We start from the raw sequence: 25,716 nt of genomic DNA on the forward strand, positions 1-25,716 counted from the left end.
AGCTAGCTCAATGATCACAACCTTTTGTTGAAACGTGTGGAGAGTCGTGCGTCAATGTATAAGCCAATATAGTTGTATCTCATATAATACATTTTCATTGATCAAAATGATCAATAGCATATAGTCTTTCTTGGAATGTGCAAGAAGCATGAGGATGCCTCCAAACAACAGTTATGTAACATCAATACATTCCCTTTTAGAAAGAAATCTGAGCGCTTTGTTCAGATAGGATTTACAGATTCAGCTGTAATGTGTAGACTATCTTATTCCTTCAAACAATAACTTTTGTGCAATCACACAACTTTCCTAATGGATCACACACATTCACAACACTATAACAAAATCATTTTCAAATAATCAAATGTACTTGTAGGCTTTTGATCTGTAATTACTGTAATTACTTTATGTAAGTTTGACCCATAGAGATAGTTACAGTAGGGGTTCCCAAACTGTGCGGCGCTCCCCCCACAGGTCAAATTTTTTTATTGTGTAGTGCATCATCAGTTTTTCTCTTGTCATATCAGTCATTACATACCTTAGAGAGATATTTATAACTGCCAGAAATGTCCAGATCAACTAGCCCATGTCAGCTAATGTTTTTCAGCTAGGTGTTTTAGCCCATAGATTTTGTTGTAATGTTCAAGTCACTCAAATATCACATAAATACACACTAGACATGGCAAAATCTATAGAATTCCAAGGAAATTAGCTTTAAAACAGAAAAAAAATGATGCACCCCGTGACAAAATGTGTGTAATTGCAGGAAATAATATTTAAACCTGCACATGTTCCTCAACGCCAACAAGAGGGTGTGAGCAATTTCTCTCATGAACAGGGCTTGTTCTCATATAAATAGGCGTGGCGCACACACACGGGGGGTGGGCGGGTGTTCTCCAATTCTGGAAGAGGGTCCTGAGTGAAAAAGTTTGGAAACCCCTGAGTTAGAGACCACATTTTGAAGTAGTCAATTTCCTTCTTCTACTACTTCTAGGATTTGGCAAACAAACTGAAAGGGGGCATACTGCCACCTGGAGTGTGTTTTTTTAAGTATAAAAGCCAAGGTTGGCGTTTTACTGCCACATGTAGTTATGGAATGTTTGCTCACAAGTATAATTCATTGTGATGACCTGGATGGAATTATGTGATCCTTCCTTAACCCATAGGAAGTCCCTACCCAGTAGACTACTTCAAATTGCGAAAGTCCTCAATGGCGCTGCCCATGCTAAAACGTACTTTTGGGCACTATAGAGTCCTCTATCTATCTCTATGGTTTGACCATAGCCACAAGTTGTTCTATTTCATTGGGAAAAGCGTCCACTAGGGAGCGATAAAACTCAAAATGTGGACGTCAAACCCCCCAAATCCAGATCTGCAGAGGGTAGGGTATAGGTACCCACTATAAAGGGTAAATTAGTTACTTATAGCGAAAAATGTTAGCCTACCATTGTTCTTATACTATAGCCAGACTTCACCAACATAGTAAGTTCTCTGAGTACATATGTCTATTCCAAAGTGTTTATAAAAAAATGTATAAAGTGAAACACAAATGTTAACACTAATTTTACAGTACAAGGTTTAGGGATCTACTCCAGCCACAGATGCGCCCACCCGCGCATTAATCCATGGAATCAGCTCATTTAGAACCCGCCTACCTTCCTTGTCAATCTCAGCCGGGAAACTAGCGGTATCGCTGTACTAGGTTATCCATCTGGTCTACTCTCGGAAAGAGTGGGGAATTCTCGAGAAATCAACATGAAACGTCACGGGTTTTTGTGCCCTTTGACATTTATTTGCACTTGTGTCCTTATCGCTGCCATCTGCTCAGTGAAAGGTGAGTCCCGTTTATTTAGTTGGTTAACTCATCCAACCCTATCGCAAGAATCTACTGTTAAAACCTAATCCTTCAAAGGGACAATCCGGAGTTCAAACAATAACAAAGCGGCTGACCCGCTACTCGTTTTGGTAAACAGCTGAAAGATGTAGCTTGAGAAATATAACCACTCTCAAATTCACAGATAGACTAACCATCCATGAGGACTGACCATCCATGAGATCAACATTATAGTTTTAACCATGTTTTGACGCTATAGACCTACAGTGTATATTTACATTGACTTTGTTTACAAACATTGGATTAAAACAAGCTTAAATGTTGGGTTCTGATGAAGTTCATGAAGCATTTACAAATTATATTCTTTAATAATCAATGGCTATATGTCTTTCATTTAACAGTCCAAAAATGGATGTAGTAACTCCAGATTGTCCCTTTAACATGCAAGGACCTTATGTGTTACATTCAGAGGTAGACTGGCTCTGACAGACAAAACAGCCAAAGACTCCATCTAAGGTTCTAGAAACATACTGCCCTCTACTTTTATATCAGATACAAATATAAAATATAAACTTACTGTACAGTACACTGTTTCAACCAACAATATTTTTGAGTTACAACAAGTTTCTGGCATCCTTCCTTCACACACATACTGGTTACTCACAGGTGTTCATATTTGTATCATTTACCTGTATTGATTTTATTCAGATGACTATTTTTCACTGTAAAAGAACTAAGCAAAGTAACTGTCTGTAGGCCAACACTTAATTAATGCCAGATATAACTGCTGATTTTGCCTGTCACTCTCATGTCCAACTCTCTTGTATTTACTGCTCTGGCCCATACCTCTTGCATCAGACACTTACAATGCAATGTCCCAACTTTTCTCCTGTAGGTCTCAGTGAAAAGGTTAAATGTCACAGGAGATTGGAATCCAAATGTGGGCTGGATGATAAACATAACAGGATGAAAAATCTTTTTAATCAGGAAACTGTCATTTTCTTGTCATGACTTCTTTGTTTTTTTGTGTAGTCAGGTCTGTAAAATGAAGGGATGTCAGTTTCTATGATCCATGATTAGTTTATCATTTAACTCTCATCATGAATACAATTTCCCTGCATTACTCAGCTAAGAATTACATTTGAAGTGTGCTTTCAGTCAAGTGATTTTCCTTCTCACCTACTCAAACACACTTTTCAAGCTCTGCTTTCATCCTTTTTATGCATTTAATTGTGTAAATCATATTTTAAACAGTTATCACGTATCACCACTAAAAATATTTTGTCTGTCTAATCTTAGCTAAAAAAAAAATCACTAGAACTTAGTGAAGATTGCTGCTCTTTGCCTCAGACATTTCCTTGATCCAATCCAGAGGGCTGTACCTCTCTCAAATGGTCTAGGTGAGTGGAGTTGTTCAGACCATGGTTCTAGTGATGACAACCCCCATAAACCTAAAAGATCATCAAAGTTGGCGCTTCAAAAGTGTGAAGGGTATTATTTCAGTCCTGTCTGCTATTTTTAGGGCACCCCAAAGAGTCAATGTATGTAATTGAACGCCTGACTCAGACATATTGTTGCCATGTGATTTTTGATGATAGACTGTCAAGCCTGTACTTAAATGTAACGATATGGTTAGCAATGTATTTTTGTTACTCAACCCACCCCAATGCACACAGAAGGGTTGGAAGCACAGGGTCAGCCACTGTGCAGCACCCCTGGAGCAGATGGCAGCTAAATATTCAGTTCTCACCAGATTTTTACTGTCGGGCCTGTGATTCTACCCGGCAACCCTCCGCTTTCTGGCCTGTCTCTCTAACCCTTTAGGCTACCTGCCACCCCCAAGTAGGATCTGTTCTCTACTAGTCCTAATGTACACACAATAATACTGTATTTCCATAAGATATGCTTCACAGAAAGTGTATAAGAAGCTGTACCGATTGAATAGGAATCATCCGTATGTGATGTTACCTGTTCCCGCTGTAAAACAGCATTATCAGCCTACAAAGCTGCTATCTACAACCTAAAAGTGTCCCCATAGAACTGTTTAAAGAACCTTTTTGGTTCCCGGTAGAACCCGTTTGGTTCCAGGTAGAACCCTTTTGGTTCCCGGTAGAACCCATTTGAGTTCCAGGTAGAACCCTTTACACAAAGGATTCTACATGGAACCCAAAAGAGTTCTACCTGGAACCAAAAAGGGTTCTCTTATGGGGACAGACGATTAACCCTTTTGGAACCCTTTTTTCTAAGAGTGTATAGCTACTGTAATGAAAGGTCTACCTGTAAGCTTAGGCAACAATGTGCTCAATTATATCCGCATCACTATACAACAAAACATATGTTTCTTTGCAACATCTCTTGGAATACTTATAATGCAGAGATTTTCAGATTATCTTCAGAGAATTTAGAGAATCATCAGTTTCTCTCTGGTGATAGAATGAGCTCTGTATAGTCACCCTTATTTGTGCGCCAGGAATGTTTACCTCAACCACCTGTCCATGTTGTGTATTGATGGGTTCAGGTGGTATACCTGGCTCAAGCCCCCTGACCCTCGACACACCTAGGTCGCGTTCCACTGCTTAGACGTTGTCAGATCTTACAACGAAAGAGTTGCTTGGAGTTTGTCAGAATTTGTCGGTTTTTGTTTGTCCACCCGCCTCTTGAGGATTGACCACAAGTTCTCAATGGGATTAAGGTCTGGGGAGTTTCCTGGCCATGGACCCAAAATATCAATGTTTTGTTCCCTGAGCCACTTATCACTTTTGCCTTATGGCAAGGTGCTCCATCATGCTGGAAAAGGCATTGTTCGTCACCAAACTGTTCCTGGATGGTTGGGAGCAGTTGCTCTTGGAGGATGTGTTGGTACCATTCTTTATTCATGGCTGTGTTCTTAGGCAAAATTGTGAGTGAGCCCATTCCCTTGGCTGAGAAGCAACCCCACACATGAAGGGTCTCAGGATGCTTTACTGTTGGCATAACACAGGACTGATGGTAGCACTCACCTTGTCTTCTCCGGACTAGCTTTTTTCCAGATGCCCCAAACAATCGGCAAGGGGATTCATCACAGAAAATGATGCAGTCCAATCCCTGTACCTTTTGCAGAATATCAGTCTGTCCCTGATGTTTTTCCAGGAGAGAAGTGGCTTCTTTGCTGCCCTTCTTGACACCAGGCCATCGTCCAAAAGTCTTCGCCTCACTGTGCGTGCAGATGCACTCACACTTGCCTGCTGCCATTCCTGAGCAAGCCCTGTACTGGTGGTGCCCCGATCCTGCAGCTGAATCAACTTCAGGAGATGGTCCTGGCGCTTGCTGGACTTTCTTGGGCACCCTGAAGCCTTCTTCACAACAATTGAACCGCTCTCCTTGAAGTTCTTGATGATCCGCTAAATGGTTGATTTAGGTGCAATCTTACTGGCAGCAATATCCTTGCCTGTGAAGCCCTTTTTGTGCAAAGCAATGATGACGCCACGTGTTTCCTTGCAGGTAACCTTGGTTGACAGAGAAAGAACAATGATTCCAAGCACCACCCTCCTTTTGAAGCTTCCAGTCTGTTATTCAAACTCAATCAGCATGACAGAGTGATCTCCAGCCTTGTCCTCGTCAACACTCACACCTGTGTTAACGAGAGAATCACTGACATGATGTCAGCTGGTCCTTTTGTGGCAGGGCTGAAATGCAGTGGAAATGTTTTTGGGGGATTCAGTTCATTTGCATGGCAAAGAGGGACTTTGCAATTAATTGCAATTCATCTGATCACTCTTCATAACATTCTGGAGTAAATGCAAATTGCCATCATACAAACTGAGGCAGCAGACTTTGTGAAAATTAATATTTGTGTCATTCTCAACATTTGGCCACGACTGTACACAACACGAGGGTCGCGTTCCACTTGAATAGCTGACAATTGGTGAAAGAAACTGAAACAGGTTGATACCATTGATGATTTATTGGCATGAACCATAAACTCAAAGACAGGTGTCACTTCTGTTCCCCTTTCCATCCCCTCCCTGAGTGTAATCAGCAGAGGAATTTTTGGGTTCCAGGTAGATTGGGTTCCAGGTAGAAGCCTTTTTGGGTTCCAGGTAGAAGCCTTTTTGGGTTCCAGGTAGAAGCCTTTTTGGGTTCCAGGTAGAAGCCTTTTTGGGTTCCAGGTAGAAGCCTTTTTGGGTTCCAGGTAGAAGCCTCTGTGGAAAGGGTTCTACATTGAACCTAAAAAGGTTTCTACCTGGAACCAAATGGGTTCTACATGGAACAAAAAAGGGTTCTACCTGGAACCAAAAATGTTTCTCCTATGGGGACAGTCAAAGAACCCTTTAAGGTTCTAGATAGCACCTTTTTTTTCTAAGACTTTAGGAGTCTCCACAAAATCATGAAATTCCTCGTACACTTTCAACACAACACTTTCTCTCACCCCTTTTGTCAGCTCCTCAAAGGAAGTGTTTTAACGCTGGTGTTCATGCTGTAACGTGTCTGTTGTTGGTTGGTATAAAGCCAGTATGCTCACTACAAAAGGTTGACCGAGGCTGTAAAACCCACTGATGAATAGAACAGCCCAGGTGAATGGTGAGAGGAGTGAGATCCCCACCATGCAGCCCTCTACATTACATAGACCTGGGTATCTAAAACACTTAGTATTTACATTGTACCAAGAGGGTAACTACATCAAGTATTCCTGTAACTCTATAATAAGCTACGTAGCAATACTTGACAGGGAGCACACCAACTATTTTTCTCAGGCAGGGAGCTTGTTCATGATTGTCAACTCTAATGACCATTCTCAGCTCACCTCTTCAAACTCCTGTATGTCATTGAACCTACCCATTGTAAAGCAACTATTATTCTGTTTTATGAATTGGAATAGTATGCTGGTATGTCATGTCATGGAGGACTGTAAGGTCACTCTTGGCTTAGTTGAACCATAAAACCACCTGTCTCCTACTGGATGTTTCTGTCCTCTCCTTCCTGTGCTCTGTGAGTCAGGACTTAGGCCCTCTATGACCTCCCAGCTAACATGGGCCCTCAACATCACCACATCTCCTTTGTGTACATGGAGGGAAACGACACTCGTTAGAGTGCCAGTGCCTGTATTAACAAAGTGTCTCAGAGTAGGAGTGCTGACCTCGTATCAGGTCCTCCCTGCCCGTGTCATCTTATTCATTATGATCTGAAAGAATATACTGACCCTAGAGCAGCACGCCTACTCCTACTGCTTGATAAGGGACGTCCCCAGGAGTCCAGGGACGTCCCTTATCAAGCCTCCAACTCTTCATGCTGTGATGTAAGATATGCTTGATCACATGTAATGGAGAGGCCATTGGGGTGAGGTGTGACTGCCTTTTGACTCAGAGATTGTCAAACTGTTTAAAACATGGCAGGTGCATGGAGGCTCCATATCGTGCCTTTATGGGGCCACCCTGTGACACTCCTCTCTCTCACGTAATTTTATTTCCTCCGCCCTCTCTCTCCCTCTCTTTACCACTGTCTCTTTCTCCCTCTCCCCCATTTCCCTGTCTCTCTCTTGCTCCCCCTCTTCCAGGAGACTACTGTGAAGTGAATCTCTGCCATAACGGAGGGACGTGTGTGACCGGGGTGGGGGAGGACCCATTCATCTGTATCTGTGCTGATGCTTTTACTGGAGACACCTGCCACCTCAATGAGACTGGTAAGGAGGAGTAGAGCTAGCCAAATATGTCAAGGCAGGTCAATGAGACTGGTAAGGAGGAGTAGAGCTAGCCAGATATGTCAAGGCAGGTCAATGAGACTGGTAAGGAGGAGTAGAGCTAGCCAAATATGGTCAAGACAGGTCAATGAGACTGGTAAGGAGGAGTAGAGCTAGCCAGATATGGTCAAGGCAGGTCAATGGGTAAGGAGGAGTAGAGCTAGGCAAATATGGTCAAGGCAGGTCAATGAGACTGGTAAGGAAGAGTAAAGCTAGCTAAATATGGTCAAGGCAGGTCAATGAGACTGGTAAGGAGGAGTAGAGCTAGCCTAATATGGTCAAGACAGGTCAATGAGACTGGTAAGGAGGAGTAGAGCTAGCCAAATATGGTCAAGGCAGGTCAATGAGACTGGTAAGGAGGAGATGAGCTAGCCAAATGTCATCAAGGCAGGTCAATGAGACTGGTAAGGAGGAGTAGACCTAGCCAAATATGGTCAAGGCAGGTCAATGAGACTGGTAAGGAGGAGTAGAGCTAGCCAAAAGTGGTCAAGGCAGGTCAATGAGACTGGTAAGGAGGAGTAGAGCTAGCCAGATATGGTCAAGGCAGGTCAATGGGTAAGGAGGAGTAGAGCTAGGCAAATATGGTCAAGGCAGGTCAATGAGACTGGTAAGGAAGAGTAAAGCTAGCTAAATATGGTCAAGGCAGGTCAATGAGACTGGTAAGGAGGAGTAGAGCTAGCCAAATATGGTCAAGGCAGGTCAATGAGACTGGTATGGAGGATTAGAGCTAGGCAAATGTGGTCAAGGCAGGTCAATGAGACTGGTAAGGAGGAGTAGAGCTAGCCAAATATGGTCAAGGCAGGTCAATGAGACTGGTAAGGAGGAGTAAAGCTAGGCAAATATGGTCAAGGCAGGTCAATGAGACTGGTAAGGAGGAGTAGAGCTAGGCAAATATGGTCAAGGCAGGTCAATGAGACTGGTAGGAGGAGTAGAGCTAGCCAAATATGGTCAAGGCAGGTCAATGAGACTGGTAAGGAAGGAGTAGAAGCTAGCCTAAATATGGTCAAGGCAGGTCAATGAGACTGGTAAGGAGGAGTAGAGCTAGCCAAATATGGTCAAGACAGGTCAATGAGACTGGTAAGGAGGAGTAGAGCTAGCCAAATATGGTCAAGGCAGGTCAATGAGACTGGTAAGGAGGAGTAGAGCTAGCCAGATATGGTCAAGGCAGGTCAATGGGTAAGGAGGAGTAGAGCTAGGCAAATATGGTCAAGGCAGGTCAATGAGACTGGTAAGGAAGAGTAAAGCTAGCTAAATATGGTCAAGACAGGTCAATGAGACTAGTAAGGAGGAGTTAAGCTAGGCAAATATGGTCAAGGCAGGTCAATGAGACTAGTATGGAGGATTAGAGCTAGGCAAATATGGTCAAGGCAGGTCAATGAGACCGGTAAGGAGGAGTAGAGCTAGCCAAATATGGTCAAGACAGGTCAATGAGACTGGTAAGGAGGAGTTAAGCTAGGCAAATATGGTCAAGGCAGGTCAATGAGACTAGTATGGAGGAGTAGAGCTAGGCAAATATGGTCAAGGCAGGTCAATGTGACTGGTATGGAGGAGTAGAGCTAGCCAAATATGGTCAAGGCAGGTCAATGAGACTGGTAAGGAGGAGTAGAGCTAGCCAAATGTCGTCAAGACAGGTCAATGAGACTGGTAAAGAGGAGATGAGCTAGCCAAATGTCATCAAGGCAGGTCAATGAGACTGGTAAGGAGGAGTAGACCTAGCCAAATATGGTCAAGACAGGTCAATGAGACCGGTAAGGAGGAGTAGAGCTAGCCAAATATGGTCAAGGCAGGTCAATGAGCTGGTAAGGAGGAGTAGAGCTAGCCAAATATGGTCAAGGCAGGTCAATGAGACTGGTAAGGAGGAGTAAGAGCTAGCCAAATGTGATCAAGGCAGGTCAATGAGACTGGTAAGGAGGAGTAGAGCTAGCCAAATATGGTCAAGGCAGGTCAATGAGACTGGTAAGGAGGAGTAGAGCTAGCCAAATGTGGTCAAGGCAGGTCAATGAGCCTGGTAAGGAGGAGTAGAGCTAGCCAAATATGGTCAAGGCAGGTCAATGAGACCGGTAAGGAGGAGTAGAGCTAGCCAAATGTGGTCAAGACAGGTCAATGAGCCTGGTAAGGAGGAGTAGAGCTAGCCAAATGTGGTCAAGACAGGTCAATGAGACTGGTAAGGAGGAGTAGAGCTAGCCAAATATGGTCAAGGCAGGTCAATGAGACTGGTAAGGAGGAGTAGAGCTAGCCAAATATGGTCAAGACAGGTCAATGAGACTGGTGAGGAGTAGAGCTAGCCAAATATGGTCAAGGCAGGTCAATGAGACTGGTAAGGAAGAGTAAAGCTAGCTAAATATGGTCAAGGCAGGTCAATGAGACTGGTAAGGAGGAGTAGAGCTAGCCAAATATGGTCAAGACAGGTCAATGAGACTGGTAAGGAGGAGTAGAGCTAGCCAAATATGGTCAAGGCAGGTCAATGAGACTGGTAAGGAGGAGTAGAGCTAGCCAGATATGGTCAAGGCAGGTCAATGGGTAAGGAGGAGTAGAGCTAGGCAAATATGGTCAAGGCAGGTCAATGAGACTGGTAAGGAAGAGTAAAGCTAGCTAAATATGGTCAAGACAGGTCAATGAGACTAGTAAGGAGGAGTTAGAGCTAGGCAAATATGGTCAAGGCAGGTCAATGAGACTAGTATGGAGGAGTTAGAGCTAGGCAAATATGGTCAAGGCAGGTCAATGAGACTGGTATGGAGGAGTAGAGCTAGCCAAATATGGTCAAGACAGGTCAATGAGACTGGTAAGGAGGAGTTAGAGCTAGCCAAATGTCGTCAAGGCAGGTCAATGAGACTGGTAAGGAGGAGTAGAGCTAGCCAAATATGGTCAAGGCAGGCGGACGTATTTACAAAGCTTTGAGTTTCAAATGGGACAATTCAATATACTGAGATTTTGGTCTTATCACTTCATTTTTAGAAGCAAAGCTAATTTCTTGGACTGGCACCCAGGCACTGGCTTCCATTTCTGTTCTTTAAACCTGACTGTTTTTTATTAAATAAAGCATATTCTCAATTTTTTTCCTGGAGCTTGTCCCGTCTTTATAAATGGTCAATCCACCCTTAGGTCCCTGCATTCCCAACCCCTGCAGGAATGATGGGTCGTGTGAGGTCATCACTCCGACCAGACGAGGAGACGTGTTCAGCGAGTACGTGTGTAAATGCCAGCCTGGCTTCGAGGGCGTGCACTGCCAGATCAGTAAGTTCCTTACTTGTGACTGTACCTGTCCTGTCCTGTCCTAATTCGCCCTGCTGACCCGGGCTTTCCTTCCTTCAAGTAATCCCAGATCTGAATTGGTTGGTTGGATTGGTGAAAGTAATAGGGAAGTAGTCGAACATGGCCAACATGTCTGTGCTACTCAGCGTTTCCCCTAGATTGTTGTCTTAAGATACATTTTTAAATTGAAGACAATTAATGCCAAATTGTTTTAGGTGAGGAGAACCAGAGCTTGGCTTGGGTAGGGTCCACTACCCCAATCCTAACTTCCACCATTCCGGTCAAAACAACAAACTGACAGACTGAATGGTGTGTCATGGCAGGTTGTGTTGAGGTATTATTAACATTAATGGGTGTAAAAGTTGGAAACGCCTGAGACATTTTCCACTCTGTGAATGAGTGTAAGAAAGCATTGTGGTGAGCTCATGATTCATGAGACTTTCATTCAGCTCATTGGAGAGCTGTTAGCTAATGAGGAAATGGCAACCCACCCAAGTCTCTTAGAGTGAAAAAGCGCTTTTACGGCCATTTTGACTAAATGCAGCATGACTGGGTGAATCGTGGATATGAATCTCCTTTCAATCTCCTGCTTGGAAGACATAAGATGTTCAGTGTGATCTCAGCTTTTGAACAAGTTGTGATTTAGCTCTTTAACCTTCACTGGGGGTCCAATCTGGTCCTTACTTAAAAAAAAAAAGTTAAATATGTGAGTAGTACAGAAGACATCACCTTTCAGTCATTAGCAGACACTCATATCCAAAGGGACTTTTTGTAAGTGCTTACATAGAGCAGAATGGATTAAAACAACTGTATTATCCACATGATATGGAAATGTCCCTTTGGCTTCACACTATGACGTAACATTAAAGGGGCAATCTGTGTTAAATACATCCATCTTTAGACTTTTAAAATGAATTATACATGCCCATTTCCCATGAGTTTAGATCAACTGTCGTACCCTATTAGAACCCCAAATATATAAACTTGTTTTACTCCTTTGTTTGTAAACAAATGAATTGCAGCCCAAAACTGTATAGCCTAAAAACATGGTTAAAACTATCATTTTGAGATCATGTATGGACAGTCCTTGTATCCATAGCTCTGTCCATGAATTATAAATATGTTGATTTCTCCAGCCCCTTCCCTCAGCTGTTAACCAAAACAGCAGCTGGGTGTCTTTTGTTATTGTATTGAAACTGCAGATTACCCCTTTAAAAACAGTGAGGTCGTTATGATGACATTTACAACATTTATTTGGATAACAAAAACCTAAGAATGAGTGTTCTAAACCCTTCTATGGTGAGGAGAGGTAACTGCCTGCAGTGCATCCCAGGGACACACCCAGGATGTGGTGAAGCGTGGGCTGCTGATGGATGGGCTTTAAATACTGTGTGTGTGTGTGTGTGTGTGTGTGTGTGTGTGTGTGTGTGTGTGTGTGTGTGTGTGTGTGTGTGTGTGTGTGTGTGTGTGTGTGTGTGTGTGTGTGTGTGTGTGTGTGTGTGTGTGTGTGTGTGTGTGTGTGAGAAAGAGAGAGAGAACACTGACTGGCCAGAACAATGCATTCTGAAAGTATTGGATCCTGTTTGAATAGTTTCCATCCTTCCTCAGAGGAATCACTGATCCAACCAAATTGGATACGTAACAGGCAACAGCATAGGTTCCACCACATACCTTTCACCTATCGACACTGTAAAACATTCAAGAAATCCATGTAGCTTAAATATACACATTTGCTGGACTTAAAATGTGTAAATTGTTGAGCTGACATGGAATACTCTACTAACCTACTAATTTCTGCTCAGTCTGAGTCGAATTTGAAAAACAACTTACCTATTTGTGTTGCAAAGGAAACTTTAATATTTGAGTAGTAATGCATTATATTTCAGCCTCTAAAATATACAGTACCAGTCAAATGTGTCCAAACACTTACTCCTTCCAGGGTTTTCCTTTATTTTTACCATTTTCTACATTGCAGAATAATAGTGAAGAAATCAAAACTATGAAATAACACATATGGAATCATTTACTAACCAAAAAAGTGTTAAACAAATCAAAATATATTTTATATTTGAGATGTTTCAAAGTAGCCATTCTTTGCCTTGATAGCTTTGCACACTCTTGGCATTTTCTCAACCAGCTTCGTGAGGTAATCACGTGGAATGCATTTCAATTAACAGGTGTGCCTTGTTAAAGTTAATTTGATGGAATTTCTTTCCTTCAATTAATGCATTTGAGCAAATCAGTTGTGTTGTGACAAGGTAGGGTTGGTATACAGAAGATAGCCCTATTTGGTAAAAGACCAAGTCCATATTATGGCAAGAACAGCTCAAATAAGCAAAGAGAAATGACAGTCCATCATTACTTTAAGACATGAAGGTCAGTCAATCCGGACATTTTCAGAACTCTGAAAGTTTCCAAAAAGTTCTTTGATAAAACTGGCTCTCATGAGGACCACCACAGGAAAGGAAGACCTCTGCTACAGAGGATACGTTCATTAGAGTTAACTGCACCTCAGATTGCAGTGCAAGTAAATGCTTCACAGAGTTCAAGTAACAGATACATCTCAACAACTGTTCAATGGAGACTGCGAGAATCAGGCCTTCATGGTCGTATTGCTGCAAAGAAACCACTGCTAAAGGACACCAATAAGAAGAAGAGACTTGATTGGGCCAAGAAACACGAGCAATGGACATTAGACCGGTGGAAATCTGTCCTTTGGTCTGATGAGTCCAAATTTGAGATTTTTGGTTCCAATGGATGATCTCCGCATGTGTGGTTCCCACCGTGAAGCATGGAGGTGTGGTGGTGCTTTGCTGGTGAATACTGTCTGTGATTTTATTTAGAATTCAAGGCACACTTAACCAGCATGGCTTCCACAGCGATACCCCATCCCATCTGGTTTGCGCTTAGTGGGACTATCATTTGTTTTTCAACAGGACAATGACCCAAAACACACCTCCAGGCTGTTTAATGGCTATTTGACCAAGAAGGAGAGTGATGGAGTGACCTGTTCTCCACAATCAGCCGACCTCAACCCAATTGAGATGGTTTGGGATGAGTAGGACCGCAGAGTGAAGGAAAAACAGCCAACAAGTGGTCAGCGTACTGTGTGTTGGAACTCCTTCAAGACTGTTGAAAAAGCATTCCAGGTGAAGCTGGTTGAGAGAATGCCAAGAGTGTGCAAAGCTGTCATCAAGGCAAAGGGTGGCTACTTCGAAGAATCTAAAATATAGAATATATTTTGATTTGTTTAACAGTTTTTTTTGTATATGACATGATTCCATATATGTTATTTCATAGTTTTGATGTCTTCACTATTATTTTACAACGTAGAAAATAGTAAAAATAAAGAAAAACCCTTGAATGAGTAGGTGTGTCCAAACTTTTGACTGGTACTGTATGTAATAATGATAAACTGGTCCCTGACAAAAAAATGTAATAACATCAAATGGAACTTGCAAAGGCAAAAAACATTGACTCACGTTGAGCATAAATTATTGGGTTAACGGGGTATACAATGTCAGCTCAACAATTTCCCAATTTTAACTTCAGCCATCTTGGATATTTATGTTCAATTTACTTTTTCTAAGTTGCATGTTTTGTGTGTACAGGCTTCTACCAGGTTTTCTGTAATACCCCCCTAGCCAGCCAGGAACTCTCCCTCCGAGGCACCTTTACAGCAATTAGCCATAGTCCACTCTAATCTCAGAAGGCTTTAGCAGAGCAAGGAGAGCGCTGCCAGTCCTGCTCTCTACACAGTAGGCCTAGCTATTGAGAGCCTCAGTGCTAGTTGGGTCAGTAGTTGCCATCTCATTAAAACAAACTGATATTCATGCATGGACTGGTACAAGACTTTTCACATTCCAGATTAGGATCTAGGAGGCTAATGCCACTATAACCCTTGTCCTTTCCATTCATTTCCTTGGTTTGTCCAAGTTTTCCATTGAAAGTCCAGAATCTGATTGAAAAACCAGGCGCGCTGATGCGACTACAAAACTGTAGATGATTCATAGCATATTTATAACCTCTAACTGCTAGTCTGACCACCTATTGCAGTGTTATTGCTGTCTGGTTGTCACCACCCACATTTGTTCTTGTTCTACCAGACGTCATAGATTTTATAGGCCTGTAGGTAGGGTGGATCCCAGTACTGTCTTGTTAGTCCATCGTTTGACACCAACATGGCTGGAATTCTCCTGCTTGGGTAGTGGTTGGATATACTGCTGTTTGTTATGGACCCCATTATTCTAGAATCTTCTGCCCTTCCTTCTAAGAATGGATCAAACCACTCTTGACCTTCTGTCAGTGTCCCTGTCTGTCATTGGCACAGACGTAGACTCGTACACACATGCAGGCGCACGCACACACAGACACACACACACAGTCTAAAGATAAACCTACGGCATTTAATCTACCTAATCAAGGTCAGAGATGTTATTTACTGAGTAGATTCTCAGAATGACTGGAGGGTGTGTGTGTGTGTGTGTGTGTGTTCTGTGTATGTGCATGCACGTGGGTGTGTGTGCTTGTATTTCTCAGTGCGGGTGTGTGTGTGTTGTCACGCCGTTGAGCGGAATGGGTTTTAGAGTTGGGACCAATCCTCTTAGAGTTAACAGGAACAGCAGCTAAACAGAAGATGTAGTGGTAAAGTGCTGTCTGCCCCCTAGATTACAACCTGGAAGTGGCTCCCAGGGACACTTAGACTGCTATAAACACAGTTTTCAACCACTGTGTTTACTGTTTATGGCCTATTTTTAAATTCCCGGGATGAGTAATTACAATATCAAGATGTTCTATCTCTGTGGTTACCAAATATTTCTGTCCGATGACCCACCAAACCATTTTGGAATTTTCCTGTGACCCACGGGCACTGAAAGAACGAACAAAGCAGATTTTTCGAAGGTCCACACCCTAGAACAAATCAGTAATGACTCGCTAATGTGTACCAACCCACCGTTTGGGACATACTGTTTTATCTGACGACAATAATCACTTATAAAATTCCGCTGACGCCAATTACTTTGAATAATTTTTGTTGTTGTTCAATAAGAAGCAAACAGGGGACCTACCAATGTTTTCTGTTGCAAAACATTTTGCTATGGTTTGCTATGGTGTGGACTAATGAATACAGGCCAGTTATAAGTCCATGTTATTTATAATACAACTGAGCCCCCTGGTGGGGACTAGAAAGAGCTGCAGCAGTGGACAGACTACCATAGACTACTCCCAGATCACCTCACCCTGCAGGCACAACATAGAACACACCCAAAACCACAACCCTGCCCTTCACCTGTGGTAATTAATGATGCCTGGCCCCAACATTGCCCCCAGCTGTGCCCCTGTCATCACCCCTGTGTCTTAGAGAACACACCTGCAGAGAGGCATTATGGAGGCACGCTGGTATCGTGGTGCTTCAAGGTTCACCCACCTGGCTGATTAGCCTGCATGCCAGGTAGTCTTACTACTGGGCTATATCTGACCTACCGTTGGGGTACAAGTGTACTGCATTTAGCCATCAGGGACTGTGTTCTCTCCTGCTCAGGTCCAGGGAGGGTTTTAGATGTCAGACCCAGTGGGCAGAACTGGTTCATTCTGATGTATTTTCAATCGTTATGGTCCAGTTGTATAGAGCAAATCTAGTTATATGACCAGATAAGGACAACAATGTTTAGTCTTTCTTGATGTCATGCTGAATAAAATCCATCCAGAAAAGTATTATGTGACATTATGAAGTCCCATGTCAGATTCCTATGTTAGGACAAGGTTTATTATGTGACATTATGAAGTCCCATGTCAGATTCCTATGTTAGGACAAGGTTTATTATGTGACATTATGAAGTCCCATGTCAGATTCCTATGTTAGGACAAGGTTTATTATGTGACATTATGAAGTCCCATGTCAGATTCCTATGTTAGGACAAGGTTTATTATGTGACATAATGATGACATAATGAAGTCCCATTTTCAGATTCTTATGTTAGGACAAGGTTTATTATAATGACATACCCAACTTCTATATAACTGTGTCTATCTCTTGTGCTTGTCCTGTCTAGATGTGAATGACTGTGAGAAGCAGCCATGTAAGAACGGTGGGATGTGTCGAGATCTGGATGGTGACTACACCTGCCTGTGCCCTTCACCCTACGTTGGAAAGCAATGCCAGCTCCGTAAGTATAGGGCAGGGGAATCACTGCGTAGTAGAGACTGAAACATGTCTACAACTCCGTGTATTACACGTTATGAACTGTCTCTCTTTGTACTTTAAGTCATAACCAGTATGTCCATATTAGAGATTATAACCTCCTATATAAGACAATATAACATATGTATGTCTCTGTATGTGTTTGTTCCAGGTTGTATCTCTCTGATGGGGATGGAGGGAGGAGAAATCGTAGAGTCTCAGATCTCAGCCTCCTCTGTACACTATGGCATTATGGGTCTTCAGCGCTGGGGTCCAGAACTGGCCCGGCTCAACAACCAGGGCATGGTCAACGCCTGGACCGCAGCCAACCATGACAAGAACCCCTGGATGGAGGTTAGAGAACCAAGTCAGTTTAGTAAATAATCACTTGTTGTGGTAATCGTGTTCTCAAATGGTGGGTCATAACCCACTGGTGGACCGTGGCCAGCTCCTCATGGGTCCACACTAAACTTTGGCTTGAAACATGCTTTTCTACTTGATGAAGTCACTCAATCTGGCCTCTCTATGGACATTGTCATGGAAAAGAAATGAAACACTTTTTCGATTTGTCTGAACGATGCCACACAGCTCTAGTAAAGTCTAAGCATGCAGTACACATATAAACAGCCATACACTGTACACTCTCAGAAAAAAAGGTGCCATCTAGACCATAAAAGGGTTCTTTGTCTGTCCCCATAGGACTACCCTTTGAAGAACCCTTTTTGGTTCCAGGAATAACCCTTTGGGGTTCTATGTAGAATTCTTTCTAGCTGTAACAAAAAAATTGTTCCTATGGGGACAACTGTAGAAACCTTTTGGAACTATTGTTTCTAAGAATGTATCATCTAAATCCCAGTGGGGAGGATGATTTAGTGGTTTGACCCCTGTCTGACCTTTCTCTGACCTCTGACTCTAGATCAACATGCAAAAGAAGATGCGCCTAACTGGCATCATCACCCAGGGTGCCAGTCGAATGGGCATAGCTGAGTACATTAAGGTCTTTAAAGTGTCTTCCAGCTTTGATGGTAAGACCTACACCCCCTACAGACCAGCGGGACAGAGGAAGGACAAGGTGACTTTACAATATGAGTTTACCATAGTAATATTCATTTATAGTTAGTGACTCAGTGTAAGTTAATTTAAACAGTTGTCCCATTTCCTACAGTCTACAATAACTTATAAAGGGTCAGATACGTTTCATCCTCTTAATGGTTAAGGTCAGAATTGTGGGAGGTTTAAGCTGTTCCTAGATCTGTTCCTACTGGCGTGTTTTACTTGGAGCTGTACAGTTGCTCCCACATGAATGCCTGTAACAACTTGGTGACCTCACTTCTGTGCCCTGTGCCACAGGTGTTTGTGGGTAACATTGATAATGACAGCACCAAGACCAACCTCTTTGACCCTCCCATTGTGGCCCAGTTCATCCGCGTCATTCCTGTGGTGTGTCGCAAGGCCTGCACCCTGCGTATGGAGCTGGTGGGCTGTGAGCTCAATGGTAAACAGACACCTCTACACGAGAAAATAGAGAGGAAAGACGACTAGACTGCATCTCAATAGTTTTAATTGGCTTCCTTTCCTCCTCGTCTGCATCGATCTGGAAACTCAGGACAGGTGATAGAAATATGGTCTGGCCATTTGGTGTCTGGTTTTTTACATCAGATGAAAATAAGGAGATAAAGAGAGGAAGCCACTCCAGACTGTTGAGATGCAGCTGTAAATAAACCCCCATTCAAAACCCCAGGGACATTCAGAGTTCTCTGCCTGAACCACAAATAGTCCTTGAGAAAACTTACACGCCCACCAAGTAAAAGGCATTAAGTTGGGTACATGCGGTCTCCTTGTGTTGACACTGTGGCTCTTCTGTCCAGCTTGCTGACAGTAAGAGGGGTTTGTTTAGATGGCCTAACACTAGTCTAGATTTAGTTATGGTTAGACCACATACTGTAGGGAATGGTTTGGACAGCATTCAGAGGGAGACCCATGCCGTGCAACAATGGAGACGGAATTCTTGACAAAAGCACCACCCATACACACGCACACTCACACACCATGTCCATATGTGTTTCCAGCCCCACCCTATTACTCAGTGTGTATAGAGCTACAGTTCAAATTGACTTGCTGCTAGTAAGGCTATTGGGCACCCATTATTTTCCTATTCCCTGCCTCACCTTTCCTATTAATTTCAATGCCTCCTTTATTCAATTTGATATTTGTTTATTATCAATATCTGTCTGGTACTTTAAATTACTTGGTCTTATTATTGACTTTCTGTACTGTGCATTTACACAGGAAATAATCTGCCATACATATCTGTCCTTCACTGTTTGTGTCATGCTATCTGTCCTTCACTATTTATGTCATGCTATCTGTCCTTCACTGTTTGTGTCATGCTATCTGTCCTTCACTATTTATGTCATGCTATCTGTCCTTCACTATTTATGTCATGCTATCTGTCCTTCACTATTTATGTCATGCTATCTGTCCTTCACTGTTTGTGTCATGCTATCTGTCCTTCACTATTTATGTCATGCTGTCTGTCCTTCACTGTTTGTGTCATGCTATCTGTCCTTCACTATTTATGTCATGCTGTCTGTCCTTCACTGTTTGTGTCATGCTATCTGTGCTACAATGTTTATGTCATGCTATCGGTCCTACAATGATTGTCATGCTATCGGTCCTACAATGATTGTCATGCTGTCTGTCCTTCACTGTTTATGTCATGTTGTCAAATCAATCGATCAATCAGTAAGTGGCTAATCTGCATGCCTTGAGCTGCAGTGTTGGCTGGTGGAGGGATAAATTAGGAGGATGGGCTCCTTGTAATGTACTCCACTGAGTGGGTGGTTCTTCACTTGGGTGTGATCATTGGTTTCTCTCTATTGGTTCTCTGTCTTTCACCTCCGCTCCTTTCCTGTCCATCATTGTCTCTCTGCTGTTTTGTTTACAGTATATTCCAACACGACAGGTTGCTCTGAGCCAATGGGCATGAAGTCCCGCCTTGTCTCTGATGGACAGCTCTCGGCGTCCAGTGCCTTCCGCACCTGGGGCATTGATGCCTTCACATGGCACCCACAGTTCGCCCGGCTAGACAAACAGGGCAAGACCAACGCCTGGTCCCCCGCCACAAACAACCGCTCAGAGTGGCTACAGGTGAGACTGACTCCACCAGCGCTAATATAATGATGAGATCTCCTCTTTTAAATGGGTAATCTGGATTCCAAAAACAAACCTCTTGTTTTGGTAAACAGCTGAGGGAAGGGGCGTGGAGAAATTTAACCACACTCAAATTCATAGAGCTATGGATGCAAGGACTGAACATCCATGAGCTCAAGCATAGTTTTAACCATGTTTTGAAGTTGGTGTTTGTTTAAAATTACATTGTTTACAAACAATGGAGTAAAACAGTATTTTTGGTTCTGATGGAGTAAAGCAGCTAAACGTCTATTCTTTAAGAACCAATAGCTAGCTATATACACTACCATTCAAAAGTCTGGGGTCACTTAGAAATGGCCTTGTTTTTGAAGGCTACTCCATGTGAGAAATCACCAAGAAACTGAAGATCTGGTACAACGCTGTGTACTTTCTACTCCCTTCACAGAACAGCGCAGACTGGCTCTAACCAGAATAGAAAGAGGAGGGGGAGGCCCACAACTGAGCAAGAGCACAAGTACATTAGAGTGTCTATTTTGAGAAACAGACGCCTCACAAGTCCTCAACTGGCAGCTTCATTAAATAGTACCCGCAATCTCTTCAGATTACCTCAACAAATTGACAACTACAATACCAAAGGTCTGCAAGGCTGTAATTGCTGCAAAATTGAGGATTCTTTGACAAAAGCAATGTTTGAAGAACACAATTATTATTTCAATGAAAAATCATTATTTATAACCTTGTCAACGTCTTGACTATATTTCTTATTCATTTTGCAACTCATTTCATGTATGTTTTCATGGAAAACAAGGACATTTCTAAGTGACCCCAAACTTTTGAACAGTAGTGTAAGTAAAATACATGTATGTACCAATCCCACATGACCATTTTAAACTGTCTTCTTTAACAAAGGATTACAGGAAGCACTTTATTTTTGACAGTTTAGAAATGACATGGTAATTACTTGGAAGTTACTTGGTAAAATGGTATTCATACAGTAATAACCTATGAGTTACTTGTTTATGTCTTTAGGATGGGAACTTTTAGTTACCAGGTAGTTCCCAGTTGTGTTGAATTAGTTGTAGTACGTACCAGAGTGTACAGATTGTTACCGCATAATTTCTTACTAAATACCATCTAAATATCAATGGAAACAGTGCTTAGAGGAAGGATCACTTTCTCTTCCTAATATGATTTGTAACACAAAAATTCATGGATCATTTTTATCATCCTTGTGGGATTCTGACATCTGTTCTTGCTTCATACTATTTTATATGATGAAACAGCTATTCAATATTGGGCAGAAATAGTGTGGTAAAACAGAGCTCAGGGATAGGAGACTGAGATATGTTGACGTAGTATCTTTGTTTATAAACTTCACCCCGCTTCTTATTCTGAAAAGTGAAGACATTCCTGTGAGGGGAGTCTACCTTTTAGTAGTTGTAGGTTTTTATGACACAGATGAAGGTCAGATGGACGAATCGTTTGAAATGGAATAAACCTTTTACTTTTTTCACCTGAAATCAATGTGTGTGAACTATCCTTCTCTTTTCTACGGTGGTTTTTCTACAGTAGACAAGACACGTTTTGTGATTTTATTTGACCTTGGGGAAAGGAGCTACTTCGTAAATACCAAAATACAGGGTTCATTGAATTGAAGGTATTATCTCATCATTAATCTGGTCTATATGCTACTGTCTTGTCCTCCATGATCCTGTCCCAGGTGGACCTGGAGAAGACCAAGCATCTGACAGGCATCATCACCCAGGGGGCCAAGGACTTTGGGGTGGTGCAGTTTGTGTCCTCCTTCAAAGTGGCCTACAGTGACGACGGACAGACCTGGAACCTGGTGAAGGATGAGAACACCAACACAGAGAAGGTCTGTGAACCATTGCTTACAATGTATTCTCATTATGACAGTCTCATATATTGGGGCTCCCCAACAAAATAAGTATTTTTCAGCTTCATAGTTCTGATACGCTTAACTAGCTTCCTTTCCTTGTCTCCTCTCCTTCATCGCCACTGATCTTATCTGTTAGATGATATATGTCTACCCAGCCATTTCAATGTTCATAAAGGAAAGGAGAGGAAGCCATTTAAAAGCAAAGGGACACAGACATACTATAATCTTTTTTACCCTGACTATTTGATTTCAACAGTAGGGATAAGGGGTTTTGCAAACCTCTGCACAGTTTGTTGACATGAGTTGGGACCTGACTGTGTTTTCCGTGCCAATTTACGGACCCCCTCTCCGGACCCCCACCATGTGTGTGGAGTGTATCCCCTGGTCCTCTGTGAATGATCTCTTTACTTCCTGTTTTGCCCCTGGTTGGATGAGTGCTAGTGACGCTCAGCCCTGTAGCCCCCCTCTCTGTGTGGGATAGTGGAATAGGAGAGGCCAAGCTTCACCCCCATGGGAGTATTGCAAGCAAGTGGCTGTTTAAATTTGTTGAATAATTCAATGCTGAATAATTCAATGACCTTCAGTGATGTATAAACAACCAATATTTTCATTGAGTGTAGACCCTTGACATTATATGACGTAGCCAGGGGCTTCCTCAGAGGGACTGGGAGGGAAGTTGTGTTTGGGTCGTAATGCTGTCATGAATGAGGTCATAGTTCAGACCAATTTACAACCCTTGATGGGAGGGCTCAGACATTGACCTTTGACCTTTACATATTGGATCTGTCCTCCCATTCAGTAGTCCATTAAAAATGACTGTTTCAATGAATATGGTGAATATTGAAGTTTATCTGAATAATAACTGCTACACACATTAAGTCATGTCTTAACACAGTTGGGTAGGAGATTGAAAAACTGAAGTGAACCTTGAAGGACTCCCGCACACTGTGTATAATGCAAAAAAAGACATTTGATGAGTCCCTTTCAACATACATATTTGTTCAGATGTAGAATTATTCACAGCATACAACAAATATGGTAGTTAACCGTTGACCATTGGTGTGTGTGTGTGTGTGTGTGTGTGTGTGTGTGTGTGTGTGTGTGTGTGTGTGTGTTCCCTGACAGATATGGTAGTTAACCCTTGACCATTGATGTGTGTGTGTTCCCTGACAGATATGGTAGTTAACAATTGACCATTGATGTGTGTGTTCCCTGACAGATTTTCCAAGGCAACATTGACAACAACATGCATAAGAAGAACCTGTTTGAGCCTCCATTCTACGCCCGCTACCTGCGCGTTGTGCCCTGGGAGTGGCACGAGCGCATCACCCTGCGCATGGAGCTGCTGGGCTGTGACTTCTAGGACTACATTACCCATAATCCCAGTGCTCCACTCAGCCCTCCACCCAGTCTCCATACCGTACCTGTCCACACTTGACCCACACTGGAATCAGTCACACCTTCCTCTGCACCAGGACATAGAAATCTAATGTATAGAATGTACATTGGGAAATTGGGTCAGGTTCTAACTTTCCAGGACTTTGCATCAATAGAATATGCTCCAGATTAAGTCTGCTCTACAGCTTGTATTTCCACAAATATCTTTGATTTTTTTTTTTTATTCTCCAGCTAAAACTGATCAATTCCAATTGGTTTTCAATCCTTTCCACAGTGACTGTGGCACAGTGTCAATTCTAAATATATGGGCTCTCACATTCTCTTTGTAGAATTAGGGTATGTCTGAAATGACAGCCTATTCCCTATGTAGTGCACAATTGTTGACCTATTGGCAGTACATGTGCTGTGGTCAAAAGTAGCACAGTATAGGGAACATGTTGGACAAGCCCTTCCCCCAGCGCTGCCAGTTCCAACACGTTCCAAACACTCACAGTTCTGTGTGATGTCACTTTGCCAGCCGACCTAGCAGCTGCTTGTCCCGCCATGCTCTCTGACATTATGTATCCAGGGTGAAAGCCTTCTATTTACAGCAGTGGTATTCAGGGTCAGGGTCGACAAATAAAAATAACATCCTATCCCAGTCGGCGTGGACTTATCCTAGTTGGTGGCAACCTAAAAAATGAAGAGTAGCCAACAGCTTATAGTATGGGACAATATACGTTTTTGAGAAAGATTGGTTCTCTTAATTTTTATAAGAGAGATGAAAAGACAATGAATTGAAGGTTATTTGTTGATGTAAAAATCTAAACTTAGAGATTTGAAGGTTGTGTTTTTAGATTTGGGTTGGGGTCACCAGAAATTCTGCCGAAAAAATGGGGTCCCTGCTGAAAAAGTTTGAATACCACTGATTTAACACAGGAGGTTGGTGGCACCTTTAATTGGGGAGGACGGGCTCGTAGTAATAGCTGTCGCAGAGTTAATGGAATGCTATCAAACACATGGTTTCTATGTGTTTGATTCCATTCGCTCCATTCCAGCCATTATTATGAGCTGTCTTCCCCTCAGCAGCCTCCACTGTGATTTACAGTAAACAAAAGGCTCTGTCGAGGACCACAAAAAAGCAGCTTGCAGTCCTGATGTGGCCCCCAGACCTGGAGTTAAAGACCCCTGGTCTACCATAATATAGATGGGAGAGTATCAAAGGGAGAGTAGACACATCAGCTGGTCGATATGAGCACTTAGTAGTATATTAAAGCAGGGCCTGTGTGCAATATACTTTTTTGGGAAATAGCTGGACATAATAAATTAACGAATGTGTTAATTGACAATGGAATTATTGTACTGTATTTTACCTACACTGTATATTAATTGAAGGAAGGACATTGCTTTTTAAAGTGAAACTAAAAGCTGCAAAGGATTGTTCAGTATGATGGTGTACCTTTCCCACTTGATCCATGCAAAGGATTGTTCAGTATGATGGTGTACCTTTCACACTTGATCCATGCAAAGGATTGTTCAGTATGATGGTGTACCTTTCCCACTTGATCCATGCAAAGGATTGTTCAGTATGATGGTGTACCTTTCCCACTTGATCCATGACCTAAGTTTTTTTCCAATTTAGCAGATTTGTTTATGTTCTAATAATAATCTTGCATTCCAAGTGGGCCTAAAACAGTTTTTTTCCATAATTTATTAGCAGGAATGAAATCGTACAGACGAGACAAGTAGAAATTATTGAGTGAGTAGAAATTCGACAATGTTGTGGTTTTTAATTCTATTTTAAAGAAATCAACTGTTGGTCTTCAACAGACATCATTAATTAAAAAAAGTTGAAAAACATTCTGTGTTAAACATTTTGATTGAAAAGAATGTCCATTACATAAGACATTGCACGGGTAGACATTGATGTTAGTATTACAGTAATAGCATCAACTTAGTTAGAAGCATAAAAAGAAGTGTCCCTTTGTAATTTCGCCCTTCTGCCTAACTCTCATTGACAGGCAGATTCTCTCTCTCTCTCATTTCTCTTTGTCCCTCTACTACTTCCCCCTTCTCCTTTTCCTTCCCTCTCTCTCCCTCCCACTGTTTCTTCCTCTTCAATTTGTGTCCATGCCGCTGCCAGGATGTTACAGAGCAGAACTTTGTGTTCCCCCATTCTCCTGCCTGACCTGTCTGATCATACTGTCAGGACGGGTGTGTCGTGGACAGCAGGACAGAAAAAAGTTGGTTCCAGCAGAAGTGGGACCTGATTATTAAGTGACATCATGGGGTCTTGTTTATGGGGC

The 25,716-nt window shown here is 42.4% G+C and overlaps 2 protein-coding genes across 3 annotated transcripts in view; one reads left to right on the forward strand and one right to left on the reverse strand.

Moving 5' to 3' along the window:
- Positions 1–1,826, reverse strand: part of LOC106562454 (monoacylglycerol lipase ABHD2) — a 29,721-nt gene extending 27,895 nt beyond the window's left edge. The window contains exon 1 of the mRNA XM_045709019.2: positions 1,653–1,826. The gene's annotated coding sequence lies outside the window, so the exon portion shown is untranslated. The remainder of the gene's footprint in view (positions 1–1,652) is intronic.
- Positions 1,582–25,270, forward strand: LOC106587816 (lactadherin). 2 transcript variants are annotated; one of them, XM_082969659.1, is made up of 10 exons: positions 1,582–1,831; positions 7,365–7,490; positions 10,650–10,781; positions 16,853–16,966; positions 17,153–17,334; positions 17,897–18,052; positions 18,331–18,475; positions 19,928–20,130; positions 21,854–22,009; positions 23,253–25,270. In XM_082969659.1, exons 1-10 carry the CDS (start codon positions 1,753–1,755, stop codon positions 23,394–23,396), a joined length of 1,437 nt encoding a protein of 478 aa, XP_082825785.1. In that variant the 5' UTR covers positions 1,582–1,752; the 3' UTR covers positions 23,397–25,270. The 2 variants fall into 2 exon arrangements, with proteins under 2 accessions (XP_082825785.1, XP_082825786.1); XM_082969660.1 differs by having other exon boundaries at positions 19,946–20,130.
- The last annotated feature ends 446 nt before the right edge of the window (positions 25,271–25,716 follow it).

Source organism: Salmo salar, chromosome 26, assembly GCF_965601325.2.
Source record: "Salmo salar chromosome 26, fSalSal1, whole genome shotgun sequence".
Classification (NCBI taxonomy): domain Eukaryota; kingdom Metazoa; phylum Chordata; class Actinopteri; order Salmoniformes; family Salmonidae; genus Salmo; species Salmo salar.

Coding starts and splice junctions, on each gene's coding strand:
- LOC106587816 (XM_082969659.1), top strand. CDS start 1,753: ATGAAACGTCACGGGTTTTTGTGCCCTTTGACATTTATTTGCACTTGT. Junction 7,491..10,649: donor CTGCCACCTCAATGAGACTG/GTAAGGAGGAGT, acceptor ATCCACCCTTAG/GTCCCTGCATTCCCAACCCC. Junction 22,010..23,252: donor AGAACACCAACACAGAGAAG/GTCTGTGAACCA, acceptor GTTCCCTGACAG/ATTTTCCAAGGCAACATTGA.